The sequence below is a fragment of the Silurus meridionalis genome, chromosome 15 (genome assembly GCF_014805685.1).
Source record: "Silurus meridionalis isolate SWU-2019-XX chromosome 15, ASM1480568v1, whole genome shotgun sequence".
Classification (NCBI taxonomy): domain Eukaryota; kingdom Metazoa; phylum Chordata; class Actinopteri; order Siluriformes; family Siluridae; genus Silurus; species Silurus meridionalis.
Genome location: NC_060898.1, coordinates 21,516,975 through 21,540,663, shown reverse-complemented (window position 1 = coordinate 21,540,663; position 23,689 = coordinate 21,516,975). Strand labels below are relative to the sequence as shown.

The 23,689-nt window shown below is 40.8% G+C and overlaps 1 protein-coding gene across 1 annotated transcript in view; it reads left to right on the top strand.

The window, feature by feature from the left end:
• The first annotated feature begins 2,509 nt into the window (after nt 1-2,509).
• The window catches only part of plrdgb (PITP-less RdgB-like protein), a 67,341-nt gene continuing 46,161 nt past the window's right edge, over nt 2,510-23,689 (top strand). Inside the window, exon 1 of the mRNA XM_046868512.1 lies at nt 2,510-2,812. Coding sequence (XP_046724468.1) covers nt 2,788-2,812 — 25 coding nt within the window. The 5' untranslated portion in view covers nt 2,510-2,787. The remainder of the gene's footprint in view (nt 2,813-23,689) is intronic.

Genomic DNA, 23,689 nt, shown 5'->3' with positions numbered 1-23,689 from the left:
TCCTAGTCAGGATGGAAAAAATTGGATTGCTATATAAATTGGATCATTTAGATCATGCACATTAGGGCTGGTCCCTTAGACCTGAGACAGCATTTATTTGGACTGACCTTTGAAACGGCTGTCGAAACAAGGATTTTTCTGCCCACTCTCACTTGGCACGGACCTCAGGCTGGTATTTGCTCTCTCGCGTCACGCTGACGTCTCATCAATGTGACGCAAGAGAGCACTAGAGCTTAGTGAGATGTTTCAGTGCCTGGCTGACTCAAATGAGAACTGAGCATTTACTACTGAGATGATCAGAGAATATATGTTTGGGGGTCATTGTTTTTTTTTTGCCTCCTGAATCCACAACCCTGAGCTTGGGCTGCTGTTTCAGGCAGGTTGTCAGGTCTCAGTGCAAAAAAAAAAAAAAATGGCCTGTTTATGTAATTCTTTTGCACTCGCAAATCATTTCTAAGGCTACGGTTGCTATGGTGCCTTTTTTTCCTCTGCACATGTGGTTTTCTTTGCTGTTGCTCTCACACCATTTAGACACTTTATTTTCTGCCACATATGATTTCGCTAACAGTTAATTAATAATTAATGTGTCGACTGCAAGTCATCAAATCGGAACGACTCGGACATCTGCGTTGCTTCACAGATCTGCTCCTCAAAAGCAATTAGTCTAATTAGGTTTCAGTGGCTGGTATGCTTGGTGAGAGGACTTCACAGCCTTTCAGCATTCGTTGTTAAGGTCAGAATGCATTAGTAACGAAGTACATTCATTGACTTGGATCAATTCAATAAAGGCTCCATCGATATTGAAGACATTTTTTAAACCCTCGAGTAAACTGTGGAAGGCTGGGACGTAAAAATACGATATATGTAATAAATAAATTTGCATACATCTGTGTTTTTTTGGGAAACAGTAAAGACAGGGCGAGACCTTTAACAAAGTAATGTCCATTTACGGTGTTTGAAAGACGCTCTAATCCAGACCATTATCTCATTTGTACAACTGACCAGTTGAGGTTAAGGGCCTTGCTGAGGGTTTGTAGTGCTGGGATTTGAACTCATGACCTTCTGATCAGAAGTCCAACAACTTATTAAAGCTTTAAGGATGGATTTGGACTGTAATTAATATCAACAGTCTGCTTTAATGGCTCAGGATGGCAGGTTGAATGAACAGTTTTGCATTTAAGCAACATTGTGAACCTATTAAAGCCAACTTATCTTTTGATTGGTTGCCTAGCATATAAAAAACCATCTTAACTGAACAGTACTCCACAAGAATGATGGAAATGTAATGGATAGACATTGAGTGCCACTCTGATGAGAATGGTTTTGAGTCTGGTTCCTCTCAAGGTTTCTTCCTCGTAACATCTCATCCCAGCTCATTAGGGATAAACTTTTATACAATAAACATTTATAAAGAACAGACGTATAGGTACTAAACTTATACACTTTTTAAAATATCTTTAATAACCTTTTTATCTGTGTGAATCTGCTTGTCCATTGGTAAAAGTGCTCTACAAAAGTAGTTAATTGAATTGAATTAATTATTAAACCTTCCACAAAATGTAAGCAGTGTGCGGCAAAATACTAATCGGTCACTGAGGCACACATTTTAGCAACAGTAGTTTGTGGCCTAGAGTACAATCATAATGTACATTATGGAAAAAAATAACCTATACCAGTGTGAGTACAATAGAAGGAAAACATGCAGGTAGTTGGTTTGAAAAGGGATGAGTATTATGGAGACGGATGATCCTCTGTGGTGACCCCTAATGGGAGAAGCCGAAAGAAGAAGATGACAAGCTTTGTGTTGGTCAGTTGTGTCTCTCAATCTAGCAGTCACTTGACAAGTATGGAAGACAAAGTCTCTTCTGCATGGATTGTTAGTGACATCCTGGTTGATATTTCTAGCCATTGGACAACGAGAACATGAACAAACTTTCCAGTGTGTGTTCCGTTATCATTCACACTACCCTATGACATCTCCATTTTGCATGAAACGGCACTGGTCATGGCCACCTCTGGCCACCCCTGACCACCTCTGGCCACCCCTGACCACCTCTGGCCACTCCTTAGCTCTGCCCATGCCCACAAAATCATCTCATATTGCTCGTTATTTAAGCAGGAGTTTGTTTAATTGAATGTAGTAGTAAATTGATTGATTTTATTGCTAAAAAGCTTTGGGTCAGTTGACACAGCATTGAGACCTGAACAAGCTGATTTTCAGCTCTATAGCAAAAGCATCTGTCGGGTTGATCAACTTTCATGATTAATTAATATATAAAAAATATTTAGTTGATTGACAGTTCACTACTGAACGATTTGGCTGCAGACCTGAGTTACGCCAGGAGTCAGACGCATGAAACCTCCAGCCAACGCTGATTGGTGGATAAGAATCGGATCTGCAAAGTGATTGGAGGAATCGCGTTCACAGCTCGGCGCAGGTGATTGGTCGGCCGGAAGAGCTCTCGGGGAGTGTGTCATTAACTTTCGGTGTTACCTGAGATCGAGGAAACCGGTGGAGTGAATGGGTGGGCGGGGAAAAGTGGCGCAACGACATGCGCGCGCTCTGACCAAACGCTGGGACACTTGGTTGGATACTGAACGGCGCGCCGCAGATCCACGCACACGCACACTCACGCGCACACTCTCAAAGAGACACGCGCATATCCACACACGCGCAGCGCAGACATACACGCACTGGAGCGCATACACACGCATGAGAGCGCACACACACACAAACACACACACAGGAGCGTATTAACACACGTGAAGGAGCGCGTACGGACCAGGATGGCGAAAGATGCACGAGAGAAAGGTGAGATATTGCGCTGTAATTGTTTGCTGTCTGCCCCTGGTGCATGCTGGAGTGCTGGAATTCCCCCCTGGTGTGTTTTACGGGCGCTGATGTTGCACAGGGTGACGCACTGACATTTCAGCCAAGCCGGTGTGAGGGAGGGAGGTGTGTTTCAGCCAGGACAAAAACGAAATCTCCATCCACACGATTCACATGACAAAAAAATCTCCCCCAAATGTCTTACTTCGTTTTCCAGAGAGTGTGTGTGTGTGCGCGCGCGCGTGTGTAGCAATGTAACTCTGCACATGTTCTCCCAAATGACACATTCGACTCTCAAAGTTCTGCTGACCTTCATGCATGACACGACATTCCATCTTTTCCCAGCTTTATTCTTCTCCTCATCAGTTCCCATACCCACTCTAACGGGACTGTGCTGTGCAACTTCATCTGTGGTGGTATGGAGATGTCATGAACGTTCATGATTCACTTACGCTGAAATCAAAACATTTCACACAAATGCAAAAAAACAAAAACAAAAAAACCCCTCTCTCCCTTTCTCTATTTCTCTCTTTTTCCAAATACTGTAGGTAAAAAAAATATATATTAGAGGTGTTAAGATTCAATTTACATCAGTGCATCCGCATGAAAGTTAACGATTTGATGCATCAATTTAAAAAGTGTGCAAACAGGTTGGCATTTTGTATCACGATGCGTTTTTAATTCCGCAGGAAAACCGTAATGCATGAAAAAAAAAAAAGGAAAACCGGGATCATTTGATGAGGTTAATATTGCTGCTAGATATGATGTGTGCAGGAGGTGCAGCTGTGGCTACAGTGAAAGGAGAATTGTTGAATTGTGTTCATTCATTCATTAATTAGTTCAATAATTGCTTCAGTAATGCCATTTCTAGTTATTTGAGTTTCCTGTCTGTGATGCAGCGCTCTGTTTTACTGCTTTTTTTCGCATAACATTGATAGCTTCTGTAGTTGTGGCATCATAATGATGGAGGTGGATTGATTTAGGCAGGGCACCACTAAAGGCCTGGGGGTGAATATATTGCCAGTATATTACAATGCACCCAAATTTGCTTTGATATCATTTGACGTTTGATGATACCAGTTGATCTGCTACGAAGTGATGCAAAATGGTGAGCGTAATTCAACCATTTACCAAATCGTTGTCTCAGGTCAGACCACTGCTGTGATACGGGTTTGATTTTTCAGGCAAAAATAACATTTGTTTGTATTAAACAATACAATATGGTACAAATTGATTTGGTTTAGTATACACAGCATGTGACGGATTTGGTACCGGATCTGGGATTGGCGTATGGATCCAATTTGGTATCGGATTTACCAGTTTTAGGCAAATCAGATACCGTATTTTTCGGACTATAAGCCGACACTTTTTTCCACGTTTTGAACCCCGCGGCTTATCCAACGAAGCAGCTAATTTATGAATTTTTCCTGGGTTTTTCCCGGTTTCACAAACTTCAAGCCAAAAAACTGAACCCCATAACATTAGACCAATGAAATTTCGAACGGAACGAAAAAACGCACCTCACCTGTGTTCTGAGCTGCACGGCATCGGAAGAAAAAACTTCAATCGGGTGATTTTTAAACGCACGACGATGCCAAAAGATAAACTCCCGAGAGAAATAGTTGTGAAAGGAAGAAGGAAGACAGTGAACAATGACTTACTTGGTCGGCTACTGTTTAGATACAAGCCGTTGAAACGCATTGAGTGTGGGTGAAGGGAAAGCTCACTTCTGGCAGGCTATTCCCAAAATACCGCTCTGCTCCTAAAGGAAGCGCAACATATTTCACCCGTTACACCGTGTGTAACGTGTCTTCTGTTAAAGCCTGTGTAAAGTACATTGGTGTAGACACCTGCACTGCGGCTTATAGACAGGTGCGGCTTATTTATGTTCAAAATAAAAATATTTGTAAAATTCAGTGGGTGCGGCTTATATATGGGTGCGCTTTATAGTCCGGAAAAGACGGTACATAAATTAATTTTTTTTTTCACGCATCAGATGCGTCATTTTCTCTTATTTTCAGACTGTTGCTTTGATTCGCTTCAGTTTTTGTCTTTAACGTAAATCGATGCATCGATCCAAATTGAAGTCAACATCCAATTAAATTCTGTGTGAAAGCCTTATCAGGGGCGTGTCTTGCTCTCCAGTAGATTGTCGCCAACGGAAACCATCTTTTTGCCACGTCTCTTTTTGAGTCAGGAAGTGCTTCGATTGTGTACTGGTTTACGTCTTTTGTGTTCTCACAACCAGTGTCCTGGTCTGCATCATTTCATCCGATATTCAGACGAGTCAGAAATCACATGTGCGTCGTCGAACTCAGCTCCCAAACAACTCCCAAAACATCTCAGACCGGTCCAGTTGACCTTATTTAGACCTGTTACTATAATTAGATAGAGATGTGAGACACTGGACATGCTTCTCGAGCGGTTTGTTTGACACTCCCGGGGGTGTATGTGCAGGATCTCCGAGAGACGGCGTGTGGAATCATATCCGATCATCTCACAGTGGCCCACATTTAGTGGATGAACATTAAATAACGTGCCCCGAGCAGATGGGTCCGAACAGTTTTAATTAACGAGCATAGCTAGGTTTGGTCCAGCCGGCTCTTGTACAATCAGACGCAAGAGCAAGCAGAAAGACGTGGTTTATATACGGCGTAGTCGCTGCTCCGGATGCTGGAAATGGACTGAACCAGTGATCATGAAAAAATTCTACCAGTCAGCGTTTATGATGTCGAGGGGAAAAAACGGTTACGGCATCAGTTATTGATCAGTAATTACAAGCACAGAAATGAAATGTTGTTTAGGAGACACAAAACAAGCTTACGAAAGTGTGTGTGCATGAATTTTCATGTGTGTGTGTGTGTGTGTGTGTTTAGAGATTGTTTACAAGGACATTTCAAATTTTGTGGATGTTTGTCTGGAAACCAGATACATTTTTTCCCCTCCAAAATTAAATAAGTGGCTTTTAAAAAAAATAAATTAATAAACAAACAAATAAATAAATAATAGGAATCAAAACATTTCCTTTTATATAACTGACATCAAGGTTAGGGTTAATTTTGGGTGTTACAAAGCACTGATTATGTAACAGACCTGTGTGTGTGTGTGTGTGTGTGTGTGTGTGTGTCTGTGTGAGGCCTGTTGCATGTATAACCATACGGGGTACATTTAATGGACAAATGTTTGTGGACACCTGACCATAAGATTAGTATCTGCTTCTTTTTGAACATCCCACTCCACATGTAGTCCACATTTGCTCTTATCATAGCCTTCACACTTCTGGAAAGAAGTTCCAAGAGATTAAGTGGAGATTTGTGGAGATTCATTCAGCCAGGGTGTTAGTAAAGTCAGGTGATGGAGGTAAGGAGGTGAGGAGGCCTGGAGTGCAGTCAGCGCTCACATTCATCCCAAAGGTGTTCAATTCACTCCAACCCAGGGAAAGCAGATCTTCATGGAGCTGGCTTTGTGCACAGGAGCATTGTTGTGCACAAAGTTGTGTTTAATTAAACATCGACTCAGCATCTACAACTCCTGAGAAAAGAGAAAGTATATAATGGAGATTTCCTGCAGAGACCCGACTGCGCTTTTTAATAATCATGTACCTTATCATTTGCGGTTTAACATGACCTGCCAAGGTTTTTTCAGGAGGTGGTAGATCAGTGATTAAGGTTTTCAAATGCCGAACAGAAGGTTGGGGTTCCATCCCCAGTATCGCCAAGCTACCACTCTTGGGCCCCTGCGCAAGGCCCTTAACCCTCTGTGCTCCGGGGGTGCCATATCATGGTTAAGCCTACACTCCAACCCCAGCCTTTTAACATCACTGCGATATGCGAATGTACATGTGACAAGTAAATGCATAGTTACTCTTTTAATCCTGGCACACACTGAATAAATCACCGAGTGGGTCGCAAATCAGAAATAGAAATAGAATCAAACTTGAGTCTGAGTCGAGGTTCAATCATGAATAATGAGTGATCTAGAAGTTCATACCCTTCTATTCATCTTTTTGAGGAGGCAGGCGGTGAGATAAGATGCCTGTTATTTATGCTCCACACGTTAGTTCTGGTTAATCATGGTTAAACTGGAGCTGAACCGTCTGAAACCTTTGTTCTTTTTTTCCCTCTAAAAGACAAAGACATTTGATGGCTCGCTTCATCAAAACAAAAGATATGATGAAACGGCCGACGGGGGTGTTGAGCTGCAAACGTCCTCTCAACAAGCGTTCCTTTATTGGTCAGAAAAACTAAATGAACCGAACCTAGAAATCGGATCGGATTAATGAATCTGCTTTTGGTCTCCTGTGGGTCACATTTAGGTCTCCTATGTTTCTCCTTTGGGTGTCCTATGAATCTCCTTTGGATCTCCTGTGAATCTCCTTTGGGTCTTCTGTGAATGTCCTTTGGGTCTCCTGCGAATCTCATTTGAGTCTCCTGTGAATCTCATTTGGGTCTCCTATGACTCTCATTTGGGTCTCCTGTGAATCTCATTTGGGTCTTTTTTCGGTCTACTATTGATCACATTTGGGTCTCATATTGATCTCCTTTGGGCTTCCTATTAATCTCAATTGGATCTCCTTTGGACCTCCTAAGAATCTGCTTTGGGTCTCCTGTGGGTCACCTTTAGGTCTCCTATGTGTCTCCTTTAAGTGTCCTATGAATCTCCTTTGGGTCTCTTGTGAATCTCATTTGGGTCTCTTATGAAACTCTTTGGGTCTCTTGTGAATCTCATTTGGGTCTCCTATCAATCTCCTATGGGTCTCTTTTCAGTCTCCTGTTGATCACCTTTGGGTCTCCTATTAATGTCCTTTGGGTCTCATTTGGACCTCCTATGAATCACTCTTCAATGTTTACATCACAGAGCTGCAATGCAAAATATTGCGTAAATATTTGCCGGTCTGGTTTTATGATATAAACCTTTAGAGTAGACGGTATATAAACGTTAAATCCTGATATAATAATCTTCTCGCCATAGATCAGATTTAATTATACACATGTTTAAGGCAGATAATGAAAAAAATCAGGTTGAAATTCTAGTGTGTCTGTGTGTGTGTGTGTGTGTGTGTGTGTGTGTGTGTGTGTGTGTGTGCTTGTGTTTGTTTTTTTCTTAGCGTAGGTGCATGGTATGACTTGTTTCTTGAGCGCCCAAATATATCTCAACACACACGAGCCAGTAATGATATAGAAGCCACAGCTACACACCTGGCCTTTCTCACCGTATCGCTGTGATCATGAGCAGCTGACAGACGCACAGGAAGCCCAAGCTCAGGCGGCCTTTTTTTAATTGTTTTAATTTTTTATCTTATTGCTTTTGCAGTCAGAAAAACTGTCTATCCTGCAACTACAGTGTTTTTCATGTCTTTTTTAGGAACGCATGCTTGTAATGATAAGAACGAGGCGAATGTAGCTGTAATGGCTTATCTCTGTCTGCTTCAGGGATTTATTCTTTCTTTTTCTCTTCCTCTTTCTCTCTCATAGTTCTATTGCTCTGTAAAACCCCTGCATTGAGTGTATAATTAGTTTGGGAATCATCATTAATCGGTGCACAAAATTCAAGCAGGGTCCTTAAGGCATATAGGGAAGTGTGTGCTACGTTTGCTGTATAACCCAAACACCGTTTTTTTGTACCACTAAATAGTAAATAGTTTCTTTCGGCTTCTCCCATTAGGGGTCGCCACAGCGGATCATCCGTATTTATGATCCGCATGTTCGATTTGGCACATGTTTTTACGTGGATGCCCTTCCTAACTTCCTCCCCATTTATCCGGGCTTGGGACCGGCACTAAGAGTGCACTGGCTTGTGCAACCCTAATGGCTGGGGTTGGTTCCCTGACCAGGGATCGAACCCGGGCCGCAGCCTAACCACTAGACCACCAGGGAACCCACTAAATAGTAAATAGTAAATGTGAGAAATCAATCAGATACATATTTACATATAGCATAAATATATAAATATATAAATATATACACACAGACGATATACACAATATGGAAAAAGGTTTCTGGACACCTGATGTGCTTTTTGAACATCCCATCTCATATCTCCACTCTTCTGGGAAGATGCTCCACTAGATTTTGAAGTGAGCTTGTGGAGATTTAGCCACAGGGGTGACTTTTAACTAATTGTAACCTGTTGTTTAACAGCTTTATAGGTAATCAAAATAACATGCACTATATGGACAAAGGTATTGGGAAACTGAACTTTTACACAAACTGTTACCACAAAGTTAAAAGCACACAACTGTGTAGGATGTCTTTGGATGTGCTAGAATGAAATGTTCCATTCATTCGAACTCAAAGACCCAAACTTGTTCCAGCATGACAATGCCATGATTATTTACTTTTCATGGGTTGGAGTGGAAGATCTCCTGAGCTTTGACCTCAACCTTACTGAACACCTTTGGGGTAATTTGGAACACTGGAAATTGGATGAGCACCAATCTCCACAAGCACACTCTAAAATCTAGAGGAACATCTTCCCAGAAGAGCGGCGGGAATTATAAGAGCAAATTGGGACTAAACCAGTTGTCTACACACCTTTGGCAATATATTATAGAGCTAGAGAGAGAATGTGGGTGATAAAGAGAGAAGTGATCTACATTAGGGAAGTGCTGCCTCAGTGATTGAGGTGTTGGCCTTTGAATTGGAAGGTCATGCAATCTCAACACAACCAAGCTGCCACTGCAGGGCCCTTGGGCAAGGCTCTTAACCCTCAACTGCCTGTGTAAATGAGATAATTATAAGTCACGAGATATTTGTAAGGGCATCTGAAAGCCTTGTGAAAACCTGAATCTAAAAGGATCATGTTGATAGCTAATAAAGTGGATGTTAAAAAAACTAAAACAGGAAGTAGTAACAGACTTTTACAGCTCCTGTGAAGCTTTTTGATACAAGATATGATAAACGAGGAGCAGCATGAGCGTGAATGTGTGTACAGCGGGAACCTGAGGAACCGCTGTAACGTTCAGCATTTTCCTTCTGTGTGTGTCAGCAGTTATGTTGAAGGAAACAGCAGCTGCACACTAGGATTCTGCATATTTATGTTTATTTTTCACTGCAGTGTTTCCAGTGAAACCAGACCTTGTTTTCATTGCTTTCGTTAAACACCTCGTCCGAGTGTTTTGTCCCACTGTTCATACAAACCTTTTGCTAAACAAAGCTTTATGAAAGCACTCACCATGCGGGAGAAATTGTAGGAAAACGAATTTCCGTTTTGGAAATGTCCTTCATTTTGGCCTTTTTGGTGCGTTTCCTTATTTTGCTTCTCTTTAATGTGGAAGCTCTTCAGAGATGGCAAAATTACACACATCCTTCACTCAAGTAGAAGTACAGATACTCATGTTTTAAAAGACTCTGGTCAAAGTTGAAGAACTGACTACACTTTTCAAGTGAAATTAAAGAAGTATGGACTTGTACTTAAGTGAAAAATTGGCATTACTACTACCTGTTTAAATGTAACGCCGGTAACCGGACCTCAAATCTTACTAATTTATTAATACTAGAGCTGTCAATTGAGTCAAATCTTTAATCACTATTAATTGCATGATCGCCACGTGTTAACTCGTAATTAATCGCAACTTAATCGCACATTTGTATCTGTTCTAAATGTACCGTAATTTACGGACTATTAAACGCACCCAAATATAAGCCGCACCCACTGAATTTGACAAAGATTTTTATTTTGAACATAAATAAGCCGCACCTGTCTATAAGCCTGTCTACACTGAAACTAATGAACAGTGTCTGTTACACGGCTTGTATCTAAACAGTAGCCTACCAAGAAAGTCATTGTTCACTGTCTTCCTCCTTCCTTTCACAACTATTTCTCTCGAGAGTTTATCTTTTGGCATCGTCGTGCGTTTAAAAATCACCATCGGTGAAGCTTTTCTCCCGATGCTGTGCAGCTCAGAACACAGGTGAAGTGTGTTTTTTTATGCCCGGTTGTTTTCAGCGTGACGAATGATTCGCATTTCTGTAGACAGTCCGAGTGAGCGGCAGGTCAAACGTCAGAGGAACCTCATCCATATTTATGATGTGGTGCGGCCCGATTCAGTGGGAGCGCATCTGATTTAATATAAAGAGTTTCATTGGTTCACCTGAACCTGTTCAGCAATTACATTGGTCTAATGTTATGGGGCTCAGTTTTTTGGCTTGAAGTTTGTGAAACCGGGAAACACCCCGGAAAAATCCATAAATTAGCCGTTTCATTGTTTAAGCCACGGGGTTTAAAGCGTGGGAAAAAAGTAGCGGCTTATAGTCCGGAAAATACGGTACCTTAAATGAATACTTTTCACAATTTAATTACACTATCTAATTCTTACAGATGTTATAAATGTATTAATTTCACTTAATATCTCTCCCTTTGTTATTAATTATTTTAGATTTATTTAATTATTTGACACTCAGGAAATGACTCTTAATATAAATTTCTTTTGAGATGTAATGTTTCTATAGTTATATGTTCATTTTCTTTTTTGTGGTGGTTTTAACTGTTAAATATGGTACGTGGTTTATATATTTTTTATATTCGAGTGAAGAAAGGACGTCGTGAATTAATGTGTGTTGCGTTTCAGTTGTAAGGTTTTAATTTTGCCTCTTTTGTATTTATTTATTTCTATTTTTGCAAAAAAAGGGTCAAACAGAAACGCGCGCCGCATTAAACGCGCGTTAATTGAATAAATGCCGTTAAAATCCATTTGCCTCAACAATTTCACAGCTCTGATTAATACAAAAGCTGTCCATATGTTGTTTTCTAATGAATGTATTCAGGCTGAACATCCACCATATAGAACACAAGCAGAGAAAAGATGATGATGATCAGGCGATCGATTGAAAAAGCCGCGCAATGACAGGAAACAGGTTGATGGGCTGAAAACAGTGCAATGAAAATAAAAATTTACATTTTATTAAAACTAAACTAAAGTAAAGAGCCTGTTTTGAATATGTAAGAAGTAGAAATTATAGATATTTGTGTGAAAAATTTAGTGAGTGAAAGTAAAAAGTTAAAGAGAAATAAATAGCGAATTAAAATACCGTATTTTCCGGACTAAAAGCCGCTACTTTTTTCCCACCCTTTGAACTCCACGGCTTAAACAACTAAGCGGCTAATTAATGGATTTTTTCCTGTTTTTTTCCGGGTTTCACAAGATTTAAGCCAAAAAACTGAACCCCAAAACATTAGACCAATGAAATTGCTGAACGGGTTCAGGTGTACCAATGAAACTCTTTATATTAAATCAGATGCGCTCCCACTGATTCGGGCCGCACCACATCATAAATATGGATGATGTTCCTCTGACGTTTGACCTGCCGCTCACTCGGACTGTCTACAGGAAATGCGAATCATTCGTCACGCTGAAAACAACCTGGCATGAAAACGCACTTCACCTGTGTTCTGAGCTGCACGGCATCGGGAGAAAAGCTTCACCGATGGTGATTTTTAAACGCACGACGATGCCAAAAGATAAACTCTCGAGAGAAATAGTTGTGAAAGGAAGGAGGAAGACAGTGAACAATGACTTTCTTGGTAGGCTACTGTTTAGATACAAGCCGTGTAACAGACACTGTCTTTCATTAAAGCCTGTGTAAAGTTCATTAGTTTCAGTGTAGACACCTGCGGCTTATAGACAGGTGCGGCTTATTTATGTTCAAAATAAACATCTTTGTCAAATTCTGTGGGTGGGGCTTATATATGGGTGCGCTTAATAGTCCAGAAATTACGGTACTGATACCAGAAAAATCTACTTAAGTACAGTAACAAAGTATTTGTACTTCATTACTTCCCACCTCTGTCTATGTCTGTTTACATGTTGGACAGTTGTAAGAAGCATTTCACGACATGTACGAATGTCTATATGACAAATAAATATACGAATTTTAATATATTCATTTATGCGAACGAAGCAGATTTGTGTTGGAAACATGATTTGTGTTGCATAACGAACACAGGGCACTGGCATAATTAAGCTCCAGAACTCCATGATGAAACAGTTTGTTAATTGTCCATTGGTGTACTCAAAGCTTTTTTCCCTCTTAACAGCAGGGAGAGATTTATCAGCGTTTCCTAACATTAATCCGTGCACCATTCAGCCTGACAAATTCACCATCCTGTTTTTTTCCAGTCTGCCCGCTATTCCTCCAGAGACGCATCTTCAGTGCCAAAGCCTGTCTGCTACAGATACATGGCAGATGACAGGTAGATCAAGCAGCACAGATGCACAAGACAAGAGCGAGGACCAGAAAGAACGATCCCTGAGCTTAGTGATTCGTCTATAGTTGACAACTTTTCTTAAAAGCTCTGCAGTTATGAATATAATATGAATATTTTAAAAAAATATCTGTAGTTTGTTTGCTGCCGATTAGGGACGATTCACCGATTCGCATTTTACAACGTATAACACCATGTGCGCTACATATACACTGGCCGTGCAAAAAAAAAAAAAAGTCACGCATTCTAATAATTCGTTGGATCGCCTTTAGTTTTGTTTACGGCGCGCATTTGCTGTGGCATCGTTCCGATAATCTTCTGCAATGTCGTAACATTTATTCCTGCCCAGAGATGCAGTCATTTTTCACCAAGATCTTGTATTGAGGATGGGAGAGTCGGGCCTCTGCACAAAGTCTTCTCCAGCACATCCTAAAGATCCTCAATGGGGTGAAGGTCTGGACTCTGTGGTGGCCAATCCACCACAGAGCTCCCTGAACCACTCTTTCACAATTTGTCTCCGATGAATCCTGGCATTGCCATCTTGGAATCTGTCCGTGCCATCAGGGAGAAAACAATCCATTGATGGAATAACTTTGTCATTTAGTATATTTGGGTAGTCGGCTGACCTCATTCTTTGGGCATATAACGAAGCTGAACCGAGACCTGAGCAACTGCAGCAACCCCAGATCATAGCACTGCCCCCACAGGCTTGTACGGTAGGCCCTAAGCATCGGAGTCTCTCTCTCCTCCATCACGGACATTTACACCACACGCTGCATCCGCAAAGCCAACAGTATTGTGGATGAACCCACACACCCCTCACACACACTCTTCACCCTCCTGCCATCAGAGAAAAGCATACGGGCCTCACATCCAGACTATGCAACAGTTTTCTCCCTCAAGCCTCCCTCAAGCCATCCGACTTCACAACACACAGAACTGAACTGGACCTGAAACTCACACACACACTCACACAACTAAGCTGCTACAAATCTGAACTTCGACACACACTCAAACTCATTTCACACATCCATGTCTTCAGCATTTTCAATATTATATTATTATTTTATTATAACTACATAACTGTTTACATGCTGTTTTTTTTGCACATCCATTTGAATGCTGTTATTGCTTTTTTGCAAAATCTTTTGTGTTTATTTACAAGTACACTTCTGTATACAGTTCTCTTTTGCACACTGTACTGTATAACATGCAGTAGGTTTACTGGCAGCGCTGTTTTGTGTTTTGTGTATTGGTTCCATATTGTCTTGTGTTGTCTGTTTGCACTGTGTTGTTGTGCACTTTGCACCAGTTTGCACACGACGCACTTTATGTGGTGAGGACTTTATGTGGTAGTCCTTCACTCTTTGTTCTTGTAGCTCAATGCTATATATGGTTGAAAAGACAATAAAAGCTTCTTGACATGACTCATTAGGACTCGTGAATCTGAACTCACCAGACCACATAACCTTCTTCCATTGCTCTAGAGTCTCCCAGATTAGCCTCAATGATGAGTGGTTTTCTTAAGGCTACAAGAAAATAGCAGTTATAAGAAAACAGCTGAAAACAGCTGTTTAGTCTCAATCCCTTGAATTCCCTTTCACATTGTGCATGTGGAAATGCTCTTAATTTCACTATTAAACACAGTCGTGAGTTCTGCTGTTGTTTTTTTAACAATTGGATTTCACGCCGATCACAATCATTCATCATTTTTTTTCGACCACATTTCTTCCTCGAAGATGACGGTTCCCCAGTATCCTTTCAGTGTTTAATAATGCGTTGGACAGTTCTTAACCCAATTAATATTTTCAGCAATCTCCTTAAATGTTTTCTTTGCTTTCCACGACCACAGGATGCGTCTTCCGACAGGGTTGTTTAGGAAATGAGAAGCTGCTCACTGCATCAGTCAGGGTTAAATAACTTGTTGCCAGCTGAAACATAATCACCCATGCAGTATTTTATCCAATAGGAGGCTCTTAATTATTTGCTTAGTTAAATCCAGGTGGTGACTTTTTTTGGACATACAGTGTATTTTTATATATATATATATATAATTATTAGAAGATGCTCTACTTGTATTATTTAGAAAGTGGCCGATAATTCGTGACTAATATTTTGATTTATTTCTCTTCGCTTAACTGATTCCCAAGTGCGTTCTCTCAGCACCAATGCTGTTAATTCGGTTTCCGCAGAATGAAATGGTTCAACTTTTGTATTGACTAGAAACGTAAAGAGTTACTTCTCTACCCTTGATATCGCTAATATTTATACCAGTATACTGATTTTTATGGAAATTATTTCATTATCATCACTTCTGTCTGACTACTGTGAGCTTGACTGATTTTTGCCTCCAGAAAAAGACTAAATTCCTGAACAGGCCCACCTTTTCTTTTTGCAAGAACACAGATTTTTTTTTCCCTTCATGATACAAGTCATCAAGAGATACAAGTTATCCAGAGTTATAGGCTAAGATTCATATCTGAGTCAAGCTTGCTTTAAACATGCTCTTAAAGCTGTTTTTTGAAAAGGTTTGATCACTCCGAGACTCCCTTTGCAGGGGTCCAAATACATCGCCATTTTCACGTCTTTTAACTGGAGGGTCAGAGGGTGCGCTAGTCAGACTTGCAAACCGGATTTGCTGCACATGCACAGATATATCCATTTGGATTTAATAGCTGTTTTTTTAAATTCCACAATGACTGATAGAGGAGAAGGAATTAATTCGGTTGAGATATACTGTGAAACCTCGATACTCGCGACCTTGACACTCGCGACCTCGATAGTTGGCGACTTTTCATTTGGAACTGGACTGAATAGTTCATGAGAAACCATGAGTTTCTCGAAAGTTCAATTTTTTGTTACTCACGAGGGGTCATAGAATCGAGTATTGAGGTTGCACTGTATTTACAAGGACATTTTCAAGATGGACTTTTCCAGAAAATGAGACATCGTGCGGAAAGTTTGGCCGTAACAGTTCAAAACAGTTGTTAAGCTTCTTCATGAAATATATTTTTGTCTTATAATTTGTCTTATCATTTATAATTCAAATCCCCCGGAAAACTATAATGCACAGAAAAAATGCACAAGAAATTCAAGGAACACTCCAGGTTCATTTTATAAGGTTAATATTGATGCTTCTGCTGGAGATGAGGTGCAGCTGAATTGTGTTTATTGGGTTTCTTGCTTTAGTAATGCCATTCATTCTCACTGTATGAGATGCAGCGCTCTGTTATACTGCGTTTCTTTATAATATTCATGGTTTTTATAGCCGTGGCATAAAATTTATGGTATTGAGAGGTGGATTGATTCAGGTAGGACACCACTGAAGGCCAAGGTGTGAAATGCACGGCTCATCACTGCTGTTCCGCTTCAGCTGGCCGACCCCACCAGGTTATTTAATGGAGATAACACTTGGAGATAGAACTGTTTGGAACAGGTACAGTGACTAATGGCTGCACAACCTTCAATAAAAGCAGTAGGAGAGAGTTGGCTGAAAGGTTCACGGCATCAGGCTTCACTGGGGAGAACGAAATCAAGGACGGGGTGACGCTGTTATCGCCGTCGTGCCATTACGCGATGAATTGCGGCTCCTTATCGTTCCAGATGGCAGCCCCACTCTTGCACGGCGTTCCGCTGGAGGAGAGCAGCGGAGTGGCGGAATAAATGAAAACACTTTATGCCGAGGACTGTGTGAAACTCAGGGCACTTTGCAGCAGGCACCTCGTCACAAGAAAGAGATCAATCAAAGTGCACAAAGCAAATGCAGTTCTCCAAACCTGGCTTTTTACACCAGTATGTAAGCAGCTAAAAATCACAAGCTCGCTCTTCATATATTGCTGAGTGCATTAGCTACAGCCTCATGGAGTGTGCTGTCTTTCGCAATACACTCTACTTCTTTCCACTTTATTAGGAACACCTGTACATTTTTTTGTTTTGGGACTCTGGTTCGTTCCAGCAGACACTTCAAACCCATGTCTCTTTTAGATTGAAACCAATCCTTGTATTGAAATGTAGTTCTGAAAAAAAAAAGCAGCATGTACACACCCAAGACTTGTACAACCGTCAAAAGGGTGGAGTCGTTTCTGTTTTTTGAGACACCTGCATGTTCCTTTAGTTTCTATGCAGCAAACTAAGTAAAAGTAAAAGGCAAAAACACACATTGGACAGTGAATGAGTGGAAGAAAGTTCTGTGGAGTCCAGATATGGAACTTATGTAAGAGAGATGTTAGAGACTTATTCCAGAAACTGAAAGGAACCAACATTGCAACCATTCCATACATCAACATACACCATGCAATTTCATCTGGACTGCGTCTCACACTATACGCCAAAGTGTACATCTGAGCTCTGTAAGCGTTATTTAGAGAGCAAACAGTCGTCTGGGGTGTTATCTATCATGGCTGCCCAGTCACCGCACCTAAATCCTATTAAACTGCTCTGGGATGAACTGAATCACAAGAAAGAAATCTCCAACTGGTCTTTTGGCGAGTTGTACAAGAGTACAAGAGGCATGGCAAAGTATTTCAGCTGAAAGTTTGGAGAAATGAACTGTCTGTATGCCGAGAGTGTGTTCTTCATGCTAAGAGAGGATTTTTCAATGGAAATAAAGTGGAACATCCAGACATTTATATCATTGTTTGGTCAAAGTAAATCTTCAGAACATTACATTTCCAAGTTTGTTGCATAGAAACAAAAGGAACATGCATGTGTCTCTCAAAAAACATTAAAGACTCCTGTGTTTCCTAACTGACTGAATGAGGTGAGAGGTCTGGAATGTCTTCTGTTTCATTTTCGGGTCTTCAACAGAAGTTTTTTTCTTTTCTTTTTACCATGGAAATTGTCTCAAAGCAGCTTTACAAATATAAAGCAGTTGTAAAGTTATTATAAGTAAAAAAGGAATGTGTACGTTTATTGTGCATATGTTTGTTTCTTATAATTGTAAGTTTATCCCTAATGAGCGAGCCAGTGACAACATTGGCATTGAAAAACTCCCTAAGATGGCATGAGGAAGAAACCTTCAGAGGAACCAGACTCTAAAGGGAACCTCATCCTCATCCTAACCGAATAGCCATTCATTGCAGTTCCATTGTTGAGGTGTGTAATAATAGGTGCTTAATTTCAGAAATGTTCATGCAAACTGTGGTCCTGATTCATAGTCGTAGACTGTTGATATTAATTACAGTCTAAATCCAGCTGCACAGAGTGGTTTCCATTCGAGAAGAACTCCATCCAAGTAGGGTGTTGGGATGAACCGGGCTAACCCGAAGTGGACAGGAACACTGGTCGATGGTACCTCACCTTTAGCTTTTACATTCTGACAAGGAAAATACACAGAATTGTAACACACACATTTGCAGTTGACAACCTTCAGTCCTAGACGTACAGAGGAGAAGATTGTGAGATCGTCTACTTGTCTTTGGTTTTATTCTCAATACATCCTCTGCTCTTTATGGGTCCTTGTTAAATGGAAAATGTATAACAGCCTGGACACTGGACACTCCCTTTGCTCTGTAAACCAGCACTGAAAATGCTTTATGGCAAATTCATAGCTGTAGCTCATCACCCAGAGCTTTCACGCCATACATCAGCCTCTTCGCTCCTGTCATACTGTAAACTGTGTTGTGATGTATAGGCGTTAGACGCAGAGGCTTGTGGAAGAGAACCGAGTTTGCACCGTTCACTAAATATCAATCTCTTCTAATAAAGTGCACCCGGAGTCGATGGGACACATCCATTTAGTCTCTTTTATCAATCACGGGCAACGTTTCGAGTCACTCGAGTCAAACGGGGGATTAATGTGCGTTCAAAATGAACAAACTCAATCTGTATGCATGGGCTGAACTAGCAATGTGGATCATGCTACATGTTGCATTGGACAACTCCATGTCTTTTGAATTGTGTACTGAGAACTAACAATCTTCTCTTTGAATGTCCCACTTAACATTGAGTGTCCATTTGCTCATATAATAATCTCCACACTTCTGGGAAGATCTTAAATGAGATGATAATTGTTACAAAAGTGCTTTAGAAATAACCTTGAATTAAATTGAGGTGCGGTGAGGAGGCCTGGGGTGGAGTCACATTCATCCCAAGGGTGATCAATAAGGTTTAAAGATCTGTAGCAGGAGATCTTCCACTCCAAACCATGTAATGCGTATTTTCATGGAGCTGGCTTTGTGCACGGAGCATTGCTGGAACAGGTTTGGGTCTCGTAGTTCAAGTGAAGGAAACATTTCATGCTACAGCATCCAAAGGCGCCCAATACAATTGTATGCATTTGAATTGGTGGTAACAGTTTGGCGAGGAACCACGTATGGCTGGAAAACACAGGTGTCCCAATACTTTTGTGTAAAAGAAATGAAGGAGGACCGGTGCAAAGTTTTAGGCAGATTACAGAATGTTGTAGACCAGGTTTGGCATGAACCTATGGTTCGTTCTAGTGTGTCACAGAACCAGGCAAACCAGTTCTACAGGAAATGACGGAATAACAGTTTAGAAAAAACACACACGCACACACACACACACACACACACACACACACACACACAGACAGACACACAGACACACACAGATATTTTACGGACTACTGGGACAAAACAAGGCGAATAATCAGAGGCAGGTGCAGGAGGTGATAAGAGCCAGTGTTCAGAAGGGAGCCGTAGCTGCAGCAACACAACAGTCTGAGATGTTCATTCTGCTCTTCTGCACAACCCCAAAAGCACCAAACCACTTCCTCGTTCTCTCTTCTTCCACTTCCTCTCATCACTTCTATAAACACCTTACGTCTGCCTTCATGCCTTTCTGTCCAGCGAGCTGAAGTGAGAATTTGATAGCATGGGCTGGAGCATGAACAGTGTGCGTGTGTGTGTGTGTGTGTGTGTGTGTGTGTGTGATAACTCTGTTATAATTGCTGTGTAATAATTGCAAATATGATTATATGAAGAACATTCAGCATCTAAACATTTCCTGATCTTTTATCACCGCTCCGAGTGTGATAGAGTGTGAGCTCATTTCATTCTCTCTCCCGCGCTCACTCTCTTCCTCTCTCTTTCACTCTTTCACTCTCTCACTCTCTCTCTCTCTCTCTCTCCGTTTTCCCTCTCTCTCACTTCCTCCTCCTCTCCCTATCTTTTTCTCTCCTTTTCTTTCTCTCCCCCCATTGCTTCCTATCTCTCTCTTTCTCTCGCTTTTTCTCTCCCTATCACTTTCTTTCTCTCTCTCCCTTTCTTTCTCTTTCTTTTTGACTCTCTTTTTTTTATCTTTTCTCTTTCTCTCTCCCTCGCACCTTTTAACTATCTCTCTGGACAGGAAACACAGCAGAAATAGTCTGTACATAACGTATGATCATACATACATAACAATATGACATATATTATTTGATGTTTTTAAATAAATAAAATATATATTTTTTTACAATAATTTTGATATCAGTCGCGGGCCATGCATTCGGTACCTGGGCCTTCAGTGAGGACGTACCCGACTTAATCCCCCTCTTAATACCACACTATCACGTCACAATTATAGAAAACATCAATACTATACAAATACAAATACTACAAAAACGCAATATAACAACACGTGCCATTACAGACAGAGAGACATTACACATATGGAGGGTGAATACCATTTTACTAAAGCAAGAAACCCAGATAAGACTCCAAACCTCTACACTACAACCTCAACTGTGCACCTACATCATCTGGAGCAGTTTAGAATCATCAGAGTGCATTGTGGGTATAAACAAAGGACATAGGGGTTTTCTTTTCCTGCACAGCCAGAGAGAGTAATGTGTAACTAAGAAACCCTGAGGTAAAACTTTAGCATTTAGACTTTTATAAGTGAAATATAAACACATCAGTGTGAGATGTTGAACTCCAGGCATTACAATTATTCTGATTTATTCTCCAGTAATCCATTTACAAACCAACAGCATACCCTGGAATATTAGTTTTTATCCCTAAATATACTCAAAAACAACTTTAAGTGCCATTTAAAAGAAGAAAAGCCCCACCAAAGTTCTGGATGTTGAAGCTCACACTTGAATAAAACTGTCAGGTGGATTTACTATGCTGATAGACGCATTCACATTGTGAAGCTTTAGCAGATGACGTTGTGGGTCAGCTCAGCGTGAACCCCTGTCCATTCTCAAGTCAAAGAGAAAGAGCGTGAGACGACCGGACACAGTTGGACTTCATAGTCAGTTTTGTCTTTAAGGATCATTTCTCAGGATAAAAGTGGATTTCAGAAGGCGATCGTTAATTACGGATCTTTAAAGCTCGCGAATTAGAAGAGGCGACGTGTCGAACCCCTTCCCCGTCTCCGCTCGGCGATCGTCCCATTTATCCGCAGGGCGTGAAAACTCCATTATGCATGAAGCATCTATTTTTGTCTGAGCTGCTATTGTATAAATTCAGCATGCTTTTATAATGAGAATTAGACCATAATACAGCCATGGCAGTGAGAAACTGGCAAAAAGAGATTGTGTTTAATATTTTCGAAGCACAGAATGGATAGAGAAGCCAGAATTTCACAGTGAAGCGGCGGTCAAATTCAGGAATCCGATTAAAAAGCGTGCATTATTATTCATTATTAATGCATGCATTAACAGCAGTTCGAGCTGTAACTTTTTTTTTACTATATGGCCAAACCTACTGGGACACCTGACTTTTCAAGCCATATGGGCTTCTTCCTCAAACTGTTACCACAAAGTTCACACAATTGTATCAGATGTCTCTGGATGAAGTAGAATGAAATTTTCGATTTGCTTGAACTACGAGACCCAAACATGTTCCAGCATGACAATGCACCTGTGCACAAAGCTAGCTCCATGAAGATCTGCTTTACGAGTTGGATTTGTGTGGAAGATCTCCTGCTATAGAGCTCTGCCCTCAACTCTACTGAACACCTTTGGGATGAATGTGAACTGCACCCCAGACCTCCTCACCTTCTCACCTACATCAGTACCTGACTTTACTAATAAGCACAAATCTCCACAAGCACACTCCAAAATCGAGTGGAACATCTTCCCAGAAGAGTGGAGGTTATTATAACTGCAAATGGAAACCCAATGTGGAATGGGATGTTCAAAAAGAAGCACATACCAATCTTATGGTCAGGTGTCCACAAACTATTACCATATACTGTATATATCTAAAATGTATTAAGACATTTCTTTATGGAAGGAGTTTCCATAGTTTCATAGTCATAGAGTTTAGTAATCACTTTACTGGTTGTAATGGGAAATGTATTGGTTTTAATTGGAAATAATCGTCTCAGCGGGTCTTTAATTTGTTGCCATCTATTGATGGCATGCTAAGGCAATGCTCTAATAACATTAGGAACCATAGGAACACCTTTGACTACTTGTAGATGACATGTTGGTATCTACTTGACACCAGTAGGGACCATTTGGACACCATTAAGCATCCCGACTCCAGTAAGATTCTACACTGGTTTCTTTGGTTTGATGATATTGACTTTCTGATGTACACAAACACACTATGAAATGAAAACCATATGGGAATGGCTTTTAATGGTGAACAGCTGATGGTATGTAGTGGTATTTAAAGGTAAAGGCGCTTGTTACTTGTCACATGCATGTTACAGCACAGTGAAATTCTTTCTTCGTATATTCCAGCGCTGTTAGAAAGCTGGGGTCAGAGTGCAGGGTCAGCCATGATACAGTGCCCATGGAGCTTGGTGATACTGGGGCTTGAGCCACCAACATTCTGGAGTTTGATCAGTAACCTAGAACCTTAACCACTGAGATACCAGTTACCATGTGGTAATTGTGGCAGTAAGGCAATGCAAAACGTTCATGCAGATATGGGACAAGACCTTTAGATAATATTTAGGTCAAACATCAGGAAGTGTGTTCTCTATAACGTGTGTCAGATAGAAAAATCGTTGGTCCCAATTCTGAATTTGAGCTGTGAACGAGGATTCGGTAACCAAGAAGATAACCGTTTGTTAAACCATTGATACATCCAGCTGCAATCTGTCCATAGCTGTCCATCTGTCCTGAGCCGTCGCTGTCTCATGCTGTTAATTTATCAGACGTGAAAGTTTTAGTAAGACATCCGTCAAATGATTGAGCACATACATGATTTATGATCCAGATCAGTCATGGCTTCCTGCGCCCGATGGTTTCCTGCCACAACTGTTAGTACCAGCATGAGTCAGGAATGGAAATTTAATAATTTCTTCATTTTCATCCCCTGAAGCGAATTCCTTTCCTTTCAGTCGACGTTCGCTAATAATGACGAACCAATGTCTATATTCTTAAGACACATCTTTTGTTCATGGTTTGCAGGTGGATGCAGTTTGCCGGACATGGCAAACATTTGGCCTATTGGCCTCGGTCCGTGTACTCTACACACTGCCCTTTTGCTGTATGTTTGCCTTCCTGGACATGCTCAATACACTGACCTTTCATCATGTGTTTTGTTGCGGGTTGTGTATTTATATCTAGCAAGAAAGCAAAAAAAGGAATCCGACCCTCCTATTGTACATTTTCTGCAACGGTTATATTTCTGATTAAATATCTTTCTTTGTCCTTTTAAACAGGATTGCATAATGAGATGAAGATCTTCCTCAAAGCCATTTTCATGAGCTCGAATCATTTCTGCTCTAGTTGAGCTGTGTATGTCGGCTGGC